An 11,510-nucleotide genomic window follows, 5' to 3' on the forward strand; every position below is an offset into this window, starting at 1 on the left:
TCAATTCCTGGCAACCACATGGTGGCTCACAACCATCTATAATGAGGTCTGGTGCCCTCTTCTGGCCTGCAGATATACACACAGACAGAATATTGTATACATAATAAATAAATAAAAATTTAAAAAAAAAATTATTTCTGTGACCAACATTGCGGGATCACAAATACCAAGCCAGCCTGGCCTACAAAGGAGAACATAGGAAAAAACCAAACAAACCCTCAAAAAACCCCAAACAAACAACCCTCCCAAGAAAACAAAAATAAGAGTTTTAACACTTAAAAAAAAAATCTTGAATTAAGACTACTTAATTTATTTTATATTTAGGACTAGCCAAGAGAGTATCCAAAAACCAAACCAACCTACAAAAACAAAGACAACACCAAAAACTGAGGTAGTATCATTAAACTGTCCACGCTTGCTTACTGTAATCCTTTCTTTTCTACCTCAACTGACAGACTTCTGGGATTACAGACATAAACAACCATGACCAGCTTCAACTTACTTTTATTTCTTTGAAGCAGGGTCTCACTATGTAGCCCAGGCTGTCCTTGAACTCAGACAGGAGCCTGTTTCTTGTTTTCCAAGTACTGGGATTAAATTAATTAAAGGTGGCACCACCATCTGATTCAACTCTCTTAATCTAACGGTATCATTTTTTTTTGTAGCATGAAATCCTTTCTTCCTAAACATATTAAAAAAAAAGACCTCTAAAATTATAAACAAAGAGAGTAGTTTCCTGTCTAAACTGGTGAAAACCACTAAAATATCAATTTTTTTTAAACTTTTTTCGGAGACAGGGTTTCTCTGTGGTTTTGGAGCCTGTCCTGGAACTAGCTCTTGTAGACCAGACTGGTCTCGAACTCACAGAGATTCGCCTGCCTCTGCCTCCTAAGTGCTGGGATTAAAGGTGCGCCACCACAGCCCGGCTTAAAATATGTTTTATAAAAGAGCCCCAAACACTTTTGAGATCACCTGAAATGTCACTGTTTTCTTTTGTAGTAAGAGGAATAGAAAGAACCCAGAGCTTCACACACATGCTAGGGAAGAACAGTACCACTGAGCCCTGTGTCATGGGGATAATCCTTTTGTACACTGTGAAGATGTTGCCGCTGTTTTATCTTGCCTGCCTAGGCACATTCTGATTGGTTTAATAAAGAGCCAAACGGCCAACTGTTAGGCAGGGAAGGATAGGCGGGATATACAGGAAGAGATAGGAACTCTGGGGAGAAGGAGGATTTGGCAGCCACACAGAAGAAGTGGAATGAACACCACTAAGCAGAGGTTAACAAGCTATGTGGTAGAATGTAGATTAACAAACGGGTTAAGTTTTAAGAACTACTTGGGAACAAACCTAAGGCAAGACTAAGCTTTTATAATTAATAAGTTTTCATGTCATTATCTGGGAGCTGGTGGTCCAAAGAAAATCTAACTACAGTCCTATGTATTTTAAAATTCTTAGCAAAGTTCTCATTTAAACTACAACAGAAGTCCACCTATCCAATTACTCTTTATACAATTTCTCCTTACATGATAATAAAAGCCACAAAAGTTCAACAAAAACCAGACTGATCAAGACAGTAACTTATGTCTCAGATCTGCAGAGTAAGAGCCTGTATAATATTGCTATTAAGAAATGGCAATAACGAGGCCAGCCTGGTCTACAGAGCTAGTTCCAGGACAGGCTCCAAAGCCACAGAGAAACCCTGTCTCAAAAAACAAAACAAAAAAAAAAGGCAATAAACTAGCAATATTATATTAGTACTAGATACCAGGTTAATAAGTAATCTTTTAATTAATCTGTAGTACCTAAACACCCAAGCAAAATAAACAAAAATCCATAAAATGACAAGACACTAACAGCACATCTGTGTGATTTTGTCAGTGGAAAAGGTAAGAAACATTGTACAAAATTTTGTTTACACTGAACAGTAGAAAAAAAAAACATAGCTTAAGAATTGTTTGAATCATGTAAGTGAGATGCAAATATATAGTACCTTTCTTCTGGAGCTTCATTTAGAATCCTAGAAGAGAACAGTGTATTTCTATGCATTCCCTTATAGATAGTTATTCACTGACTTTTATGTGTAAAGGCAACATGGGGTTCAGAAAAATATGCCTGGATTCAGCTTCCTACCCACTGGTTCTTATAGCCTAAAAGCAGTTGGCAGGAGTAAGTGAAGTATGAGAGGTAACTTAGAATCACTTACTTTGCAATAGCCTGCCTGGCTCACTAAAGCTACCACTTTCTGCTTACAGTGCTCTATAGTTTCTGGGCTCACAATCAGGACTAGACTTTCTATTATGCTTAAAATCACTGTTACAACCTTGTTAAATGGCTTAGGGATAGAAAAAGCTAAGCCTAAATCATGTTCTCAAATCTACAGCTTTAGTTTCAGTTCTCATCACACCTGCACTAGGTTAGATACACACTTCCATCCAAAGACAGTAGTTAAGATAGTTAGCAAATTCTTCCCATGAAATTCACGACAGTGAACTAAATGCCACATATTTCCCCTTTAATTCAGAGTTTAAATAGTTGGAAGATAAAGTCTTTATATCTCCAACATTGTATCACAAAGCAAAATATGCCAAAGCAAAAATATGGTCACTTTTCATATATCTCATATGACTCTTAGACCAGCTTTTGTTTTTTAGTGTCCTGGAATCTTATGTTTAAAACACACTATGTCTTAAAAAAAATGTATAACACTTTTAACAGAAAACGGATTAAAATAATTTTTAACACTTAAAACAGAAAATAAAATGTGCCTGTGCTATACAACGGACAAACATGTACATGCAGGGTGGTAGTCTGTTCCTTAAATAAATCTAATCATGCAATCTAGCTTTCAGGGAGCAGGGAAAATCAGTTGGAGTAATATCTTTGGGAAGGCAAATGACTTTAACAAAGGCTTGACCAAAGTTAAGTTCAATAGTATAAAACCTTCCCCCAATAATAGAAGGCATGGATCTGCAAATGGCACCTGAAGCAGCCTTTTTCATTAGCACCTTTTGTGTGATGTTAGAAAGTCTGGGTTTAAACAAATGAAACACCTAAGGGTTAACATTACAGGGTTAGACAAGATGGAAAGCATTTCCCATGCAAGAATGAGCAGGATAGTCAAACCTGTACTGGTCCCTTCTACTGTGGAAAGCACAAAACAAAAAGTAGAGGGTACACTATCAGATGAAGCAAACAGATGTGAAAACCATTTTGTTTTTCCTTGAGACAGGGTTTCTCTGTGTAATAGCCCTAGCTGTCCTGGAACTCACTCTGTAGACCAGGCTGGCTTCGAACTCACAGAGATCCATCTGCCTCTGCCTCCCAAGTGCTGGGATTAAAGGCGTGTACCACCATGCCCAACAACCATTTTTAAGCTCAGTTTAAGAAGGCTAAATCCTCAGGATTAGCACAATCTTTCATAGTAGTCCCATTTTGTTGTATATTATACAGGATATAAAGTTTTAATTTCTTTTGAAACTTATTCCACCCACACTCAAATTGAAATACAGCCCTCAAGGAGAATTTAAGGGCAAGGAAAAAAAAAAAAAAAGAACACTTCCTAAAATAAAAGATCCCCAGATGTCAACACATGAACCAGAATATATACCTAAAAGAATAGGCCTTTCAGCAAATACCCTCGACATTATCACCAAGTCTCTTTAAGGCTGGCCTTACCAGTGGGAGGCTGTCCATAAGAAGTCACATATGCAGTCTGCCTGTAGGTGGCAGTGCTCTGAGCCTGGGTATAGCTGACATCAGTAGGCTGTCCATAAGTTCCATAGCTTTGTTGCCCATACGCCTGCTCCAAAGAAAAGCATGTAGTTTTGTAAGAGAATCTTGTATTTTAGCAAAATACAAACTGATTTATTAGTTCATAAACTGGAGAAACAAGTAGAAAATACTGCTTTCTGAAAAAAAATTATAAAAATAAGACAAATCTTAAAAATTCTGAGTGTTCAGAGGCAGGCAGATCTCAAGTTTGAAATCAGCTTGGTCTACAAAGTTCCAGGATAGCCAGGACTGTTAAACAGATAGACCTTGTCTTGAAATACAAAAATAAGTAAATGGTATACATTCATGTTTTAGTAAATCTAGAAATAAATAATTAGGTACTGAGTGATGGTGGAGTACGCCTTTAATCCCAGCACTCAAGAGGCACAGGTAGATAATCTCTGTGAGTTTGAGGCCAGCCTGGTCTACAAGAGCTAGTTCCAGGACAGCCAGGGCTGTTACAGAGAAACCCTGTCTTGAAAAACCCAAAACAAACAAACAAACAAACAAACAAACAAAAAGTCTCAGTTAACTAAGCTTAGCAAAATGCTCTCAAGAGCAATACAGGCACAGGCATGTAACTGACAGCACAAAATGAACATCAAGAAAGATAATGAAGGATCAGAAAGCATCCTGCCATATTTGAGAGCCAGATTTTCAACATAATATGAAAATAAAAGCTCTTAACCCTATTTCAAGAAATTGAACCAGAACAGTTTTTATGAATGTTAGTTTATCAAAATTACTGATTTTAAACTTAGACATCAATACCTAAAACCAGATAAGGAATAACTTGTTTTTTTTTCCAGATACTAATGCTATTTTATAAACTTATTTGAAAGATCAATTAAATGTGAAACATGACTTCCAAATGTTTCCATGGCAGTTAATATCAACTTCTTAGAAGATCATTCCAGACTTAGAGGCTTTTTTTTTTTTGAGACAGTTTTACTGTTTTTGTCCTGGAACTTGCTATGTAAACCAGGCTGATCCACCTGCCTTTGCCTCCCCATGTTGGGATTAAAGGCTACATGCCCAGCTGAGATAATTAATTCTTGAAAATATAAACAATATATACTTTCTAGAATCGGTTACCTTTGGCATTTTGAAGAGTTGGTGACTGAAGTCAGCATATCATACATTCTACCAATGAAATAGTCTCCTACCTCCTGGTCAATCCTATGCCACTCCGCCAAATATTTCTGCAGTGCTGGTACACAATCTACCACTGAACTCCAGCTGAGAAGTATTTACTTAATTTGACTGGTGGAAGGCTGCATATGTACATATCATGCATGGTGTATATGCGAAGGTCAGAGAACAATTTAGAATTTGGTTCTCTCCCTCGTATGTGGAAGTTGGAGGAATCAAACTCAGGCTGGGTGGCAAGCTCTTTTCTCTCAAGGAGCTATTTCTCTTGCCCCTGGCCTATGTTTTTACACATTGGCAAAAGCCGAGGAATAGTAATTTTAAAAGCTGACTCCAGTAGTCAATGTGCAACTACTCGCAAGTTATATAATAACTATATATATATATATATTTTTTTTCATCTACAAAAGGTCAAGATGATCTTCCTCTGAAGAACTGCAATAATGACTAAATTAAGCATAATAAAATATATAGACGAGACCAAGACTACAGTGAAATGCTTATTTTGAGCCTAGGAGTTAAAATGGTTTCATTTACAACAAACCCTCATTGTAAAAGATTAAAGTTACCGAGTTTTTAAAGATTAGATAATACCACTACTAGTTACTTGCATATAATTTTTAAAAAATATTTGCTAGCTACTGTTTTAGTGGTCAACGAAAACATCTTTTTGTTGTTGTCTTTTTTGAGATAGGGTTTCTCTGTGTAGCCCTGGCTGTCCTGGAACTCACTCTGTAGATCAGGCTGGCCTCGAACTTAGAGATTGGCTTCCAGAGTGCTGAGATTAAAGGCATGTGCCACTATAGCCTAGCTAAACTGAAACATCTTTATTGAAAATATAACTACACATCCTTGTCTTTGGATTACCTGGGTGGTCTGTGCATATCCTTGAGTTGGCTGGGCGGTGTAAGCACTGTAGCTGCAAAAAGAATTAAACACGAGAATTGAATACAGAACATCTGACTGTGCGACTATATCCTTTATAGTTACAAAAGGCCTCATACTCTAAAACATTAAATGTGGACAAAGTACTGTTGCAGAAGGCTGACTTACCCCTGCTGGGCTGCAGCTTGGCTGTAGGTACTGTAATCTAGAAGAAACAAGAAAAAAAATAATTAGTATAGACAAGGAACAGTAGACAAGAGGATTATTCAGGCAGCAAAAGTTAATTCTTTAAACTGTTTAGAGTGAAACTATATGCAGACACAGGTCACAGCATATATAATTTCTCAACACCAAACCAATTAACTTAGGTCAGTTAAATGCACAAAGTCTGAATATGGTGCTAACTAATGAGGTCAAGATCACTTGAGTTGGCAGAGATACCTTACATATCCTGCATACTCCCATGACCATAACCCATCTCAACCACCAGCTATCAATTCAAACACATGATCATTATCTCAAGGCTAATAAAAACTAAGACCACAAAACACGATCAACTTTACAGTCATAAAAAAGGACCCTCACAAAAGTATTAGAATCCACCCCACTCCCGTGCCTTTCTGCTTTTCTAGACAGGGTTTCTCTGTGTAGCCCTGGTAGTCCTGGAACTCACTTTGTAGACCATGGTGGCCTCAGGCTCAGGGATTCAGCTGCCCCCTCCCACTAAAGGCATGCAGCACCAGTCCCAGCATTTTTGTTTTTGAAACAGGGTCTCTCTAAATAAGCTCAAACTCCGATCCACCTGCCTCTGCCTGCCTCCCCAGGGCTGGGATTACAGAAATGAGCTACTATGTCCAGCTTCTATCAATCAGTCTATCACTTTGGTAAAACCACCACAATTCCCTCTAACATTACAGGGAAACAATGACAAAAAATCCAACAGCTATTAAATCTAAAAGGGGCCTGTTATCAGAGATTTATCTTCTTAGTAATGAAAAAACTAGAAACCCCAGGGAGGCCAAGGTAAAGGATGGAGTACATCCGTGGTTGGAACACATGCATATTCTCACGACTATAAGGTGGCACCTGTGGATGCCCTGGGTTCCAACTTCAACAGCATGCATACACAACTGAAGCAAGGTTAACAGAATCCTAGAAATTGGCAAGGATGAGAAAGCACTTAATAGGCCTAGGGGAAAAAAATATTCTAGGCTCACTATTGTCATTTCCAAAAACTTTAAGTTATTTCAACCTAAAAAAGCCACAAATTTTCTTCTCTCTAAATAAGTGCAGCTATCATTTTCTTTCTCATATGTAATTTATACTATATCAAAAGGAATTAGCTTGGTGAGGTGGCATATGTTTTTAATGTCAGCACTCAGGAAGCAGAGGCATGTGGGTTTGAGTTTTAGGCCAGCATGGTCTACATAGTGAATGTGTTCTAGCACAGCCAGAACTATGAAAGACCCTGTCTCAAAAACATCAAAAAGGGACTAAATTTAGTCTATACAGGTATCAAGTGATGAAAATAAATGCTTAAATTTTCAAAGCACCACTGAATTAAAGTTCTGCAAGTTTGGGGGCATTTTTTTTAAAAGGCAGAGCAATTTTTTTTTGTTTTGTTTTTCTTTCCATTTTTGAGACAGGGTTTCTCTGTAGCTTTGGAGCCTGTCCTGGAACTAGCTCTCTTAGACCAAGCAGGCCTTGAACTCATAGAGAGGGCGTAACTGTTCTCTGGCTGTCTTGGAACTTGCTTTGCAGACCAGGCTGATCCCGAACTCTGCCTGCCTCTGCAGTTTGAGGTTGGCCTCAAACTCAGATCCACCTGCCTCTGCCTCCCAACTGTTAGGATTAAAGGCCTGTGCCACTATTACCCAGTGAGCAAATATTTTCAAATAATTCTACCTAATTATTTCCCCTTTATAAGAATACATATCTTCTTTGGTGTTCAAAGACAGCACTGTCATTAAGAGAGAACAAAAGAGTCCTTTCTTTTCCAATCAGAAAGCAGTCAGTCCCTAATCCAAAAGCAACAGTTGACATCTTTATAGAGGGGATCTTCCCCACTCTGTGCAATCCAAAGCATGCTTCACAATATCCTGGCCAAGAGTACTTTCCTGAACTCATCTCTTATAAGCTGACTTTCTTTCTACCTTTTTGCACCTCATGTGACTATTTCTCTCCTTTAGACCCTTAATTTCAGAGCCTGCTCATCAATGCTATCAGTAAGCTGTCCAAAAGATACCTACAACAAAAAAGAAATGTTCAACAAAATCCTATTGCTTTTTTGAGACAGGATCTGACTACTTAGCTGGCAGACCAAGCTAGCTTCAAATTTGCTACAGACCCTATACCGCTCTCTCTACAATTTAAATGCTGAGAATTACAGGTGTGTGCCACCGTGCCTACTAGTTACCTTTTTTTGTTTGATTTTTTTCTTTTTTTTTTGGTTTTTTGAGACAGGGTTTCTCTGTGGCTTTGGAGCCTGTCCTGGAACTAGCTCTGTAGACCAGGCTGGTCTCGAACTCACAGAGATCCGCCTGCCTCTGCCTCCCAAGTGCTGGGATTAAAGGCATGCGCCACCATCACCCGGCCGTTTGATTTTTTTTTCGAGACAGGGTCTCAATATGTAGCTCCGGCTGTCCTGGAACTCACTACATAGACCAGCCTGATCTTGAACTCTGCCTGTCTGTGCTCCCCAAATTGTAGGATTAAACTATGGCTATTTGTCACATTCTTTATATGAAATAAAAAATTGTAAAGCACCTTCCATGTAGTGTTTGTAAAATACACCAACAAAGCATGTAAACCCAAATATTGCAACCTTCATTTTGTTGAGGTTTCTATGTAAAAAATGATTTTGAGTTACTGGCATTAAGCTCAATGTTTACAAAAGACTTACACAAGAGCAGTTATGTAAAATTGGCAAAGCTGATACAGAACAGCTAACCACCTCAGATCAGCATGAAACCAGAGGATTTGGTGGGCTAAGAGAAGCAACCCCCAACTCATGTTTATCTACTTAACAGCACACAAGCCTCCTACTGTCTCGAACATGACACTGAAACAATGGCCAGATAAGTTAACAATCAAAAAACCATGCCCAACTACACAGTGAAAGAAGCAGATAAAGGGTATGATGGGTGGGAAGGGCTCAAGAATGCTGGCAACGTTATTACTTCTTGTTCTGACAGTAGTTATTTGGGTACTGTAATTCTGCTTTATTGAACATACTCTGTAGGCACTATTTCACAAGACGTAGATGAGGGGGGAAACCATTATTCCCTAAGGCAGCGGCTTACAACTCAGGGTAGTCATTACCCAAGCTGTAGAGATTTGGAGGTTTAGGCTACATAATGTATTAAAGTCAGCAAGGGAGATTTCCTGGTACCCAAAAGATTTAAGGACTGAAGAGCTCAAGAAAACTTTCCCCCCCCAAGACAAGGTTCCTCTGTGTAGCCCTGGCTATCCTGGAACTCACTCTGTAAGACCAGGTTGGCCTTGATCTGCTACCTCTACTGGAACTAAAGGTGTGTGCCGCCACCATCACCAGGCATCAAGAAAACTTTAGCTAAACTATTTTTCAGGAAAGGACACTAAGTCCTAAATAAGTTCCCTCAGCAAGGGCAGGACTATGGATATAGCAGAGCATGGCTTTTTTTAAAACTTTATTTAACTTTATTTTATGCACACTGGTATAATAACGATGTCAGAGTCTCTGGAACTGGAGTTACAGACAGCTGCGAGTTGCCATGTGGGTGCTGGGAACTGAACCTGGGTCCTCTGGAGGAGCAGTCAGTGCTCTTAAGCACTGAGCCATCTCATTGTGCCCCAAAGCATGGTTTCTAACTCGAATATGGTTCGTGGCAGTCTTCAGCAAAAAGGATTTAAACACAGATAACTAAAAAGTGTCAATGATCTACCGAGCAAAAATCTGCAATTGCCTTCTTGGGCTTTAGCGGGTAAGAGAAGCGTAGAAGGAAGGCTCACTGCCGAAATCATTTCCCACCAGAATGTACTGGGTTGTAGCTTCTCAGTCTTTCTCTTAGGGACACTCTCGGTAGCCTGGCATCAAAAGCCAGCATTTACCTGTTTACCGACTTTCATCGTTGGCATCGCCAAACTGTGATGCTGGAACTTTTCCCAAGCACAAAGGACCCAGAGCTTCTCCTGTCTTCCCCTTCGATTTCTCCTGTCTCCAAGGCCACATCAGACCCCTAATTCCTCCAGACGAAAAAAAGATCGCCACTGTGCCAGTTAACTGTGCACCAAACTGCTGGTGAAGCCTAGGCTACACTCACTCACTCATTAAGGACCACAACACTCATCGTGTCCCCGAGCTCCTAGCCGCCCACTTTCAAAGTCCGTCTTCTTTCCCTGGCCTCGACAGGACCAAGAAAGAAGCCTGCTGGTTTAACTAGGTCTACAGAAACGTGCTGGGCGAGGCTTTCTGTTTCTCCTGGATCAAAACCGCTAAACCCTTTTGGTTGAGTATCTGCTTCCCGGATCCAGACGGGCCTGGTTATACAACCGATGCCCGCGCCAAACGCTTGCTGAGCAAGGGACCCCGGGAAGCCACTGCTTTTTGGGTTAGGGAAGGTAGTGGGGTAACACATGATCAAATCGATGCCTCCGAAAGGATCTGTGGGACCCACTAGGTCTAAAGGCCGAGCGGGTTTAGACCTCTGAGGTCGAGGCTGCGAGCCCTCCTGGGTGCGCCGAGCCAGGCCAGGAGGATAATGGGGCTCCCACTCAGAAGCCGGCGCCCCTCAGCTCAGACATTTGCGACGCCTTTTTGTTTGTTTTGAATGTGAGTTTCTATTCAAGAAACACCCTCAGGCTGGCAGCGGGAGGAGAGGTTACCGGGGCCACCGGCCGCGGCTTCTCGAGCCGCTACCCGACACCCCACCTCACGCGCCTTGGGGTGATGGGCCCGAGGCCCAGCCGTGGTCCCCCCTGGGCCTCGGAGGCCGCAGGCTCCGCCCACGTGGCGGGAGGCCCGGGGCACCCGCACCGACAACAGCCACACAAAGGAGGCCAAGGCGGGCCCCGCACGCCCCAGCTACTGCGAGGCCCTCGCGCGCAACGCGGGCGCCGGAAGGTTCCAGAACCAGCCCGCCTGGTGGGGGAGGGGCGGGGGGAAGGGAACGCGGGACCCCCGAGCTCGTCGGGTGGCGGCGGGAACTCCAACCCCTCTCGGCAGCTCCACTCAGTCATCCCTGCCACCCCCAGAGACGAGCGCCCCCGAGTTTGGGTGTCCCAGCCGTCGCCAGTGCGACCGCAATCCCACTCCACTTACCCGTGGACGCCATTTTCTCGCCTTCCTCCTCGTTCTCTCAACGTCCGTCTCCCTCTCGCGGTCCCCCTAGGCGCCGCACTGCGCAGGCGCGAAATCCACAACCTCGGACGCTACCATAGGGCCAGGCCGCGGGGGTGGGCAAGGAGGTTTGAGCCAAGGAGATAAGCCGGTCCTTGGCGCCTGAAACCGGCGACCCAATCCTTTCCAAAGAGCCGGACGTGACGCGCGGGTTAAGAAAAAAACACCTCAGCGGCCAGCGCGCTCGTGAGCGAGTGTCCCCAACAAACCCCGGGGAGCTTTTGCAAGAGGCTCGGGGGTTGGAATGGTTACGCCCGCTGGCTCTAGGGACCGTCTCCGAAGAGTCTGTCCTGGAGGGAGACGGAGGCTGGCAGGAGGGCTGGC

General features: G+C 42.2%; 2 protein-coding genes across 9 annotated transcripts in view; one reads left to right on the forward strand and one right to left on the reverse strand.

Moving 5' to 3' along the window:
- Ewsr1 (EWS RNA binding protein 1) overlaps positions 1-11,189 on the reverse strand; it is a 30,629-nt gene extending 19,440 nt beyond the window's left edge. For 2 of the 6 annotated variants that reach the window (XM_005366160.3, XM_013353371.2), the window contains exons 1-5: positions 11,109-11,185; positions 5,978-6,014; positions 5,792-5,843; positions 3,680-3,803; positions 3,128-3,145 (exon numbers count right to left, since the gene is read on the reverse strand). In XM_005366160.3, the coding sequence (XP_005366217.1) occupies positions 3,128-3,145; positions 3,680-3,803; positions 5,792-5,843; positions 5,978-6,014; positions 11,109-11,121 (244 nt within the window). In that variant the 5' untranslated portion in view covers positions 11,122-11,185. Of the gene's footprint in view, positions 1-3,127; positions 3,146-3,679; positions 3,804-5,791; positions 5,844-5,977; positions 6,015-11,108 lie in introns of all 6 variants that reach the window. The other 4 variants (XM_005366162.3, XM_005366161.3, XM_005366164.3 and 1 more) reach the window with 3 other exon arrangements.
- An 84-nt stretch (positions 11,190-11,273) lies between these two features.
- Positions 11,274-11,510, forward strand: part of Rhbdd3 (rhomboid domain containing 3) — a 7,498-nt gene continuing 7,261 nt past the window's right edge. Inside the window, exon 1 of one of the 3 annotated variants that reach the window (XM_026788764.1) lies at positions 11,274-11,337. The gene's annotated coding sequence lies outside the window, so the exon portion shown is untranslated. The other 2 variants (XM_026788762.1, XM_026788763.1) reach the window with 2 other exon arrangements.

Source organism: Microtus ochrogaster, unplaced genomic scaffold, assembly GCF_000317375.1.
Source record: "Microtus ochrogaster isolate Prairie Vole_2 unplaced genomic scaffold, MicOch1.0 UNK6, whole genome shotgun sequence".
Lineage (NCBI taxonomy): Eukaryota > Metazoa > Chordata > Mammalia > Rodentia > Cricetidae > Microtus > Microtus ochrogaster.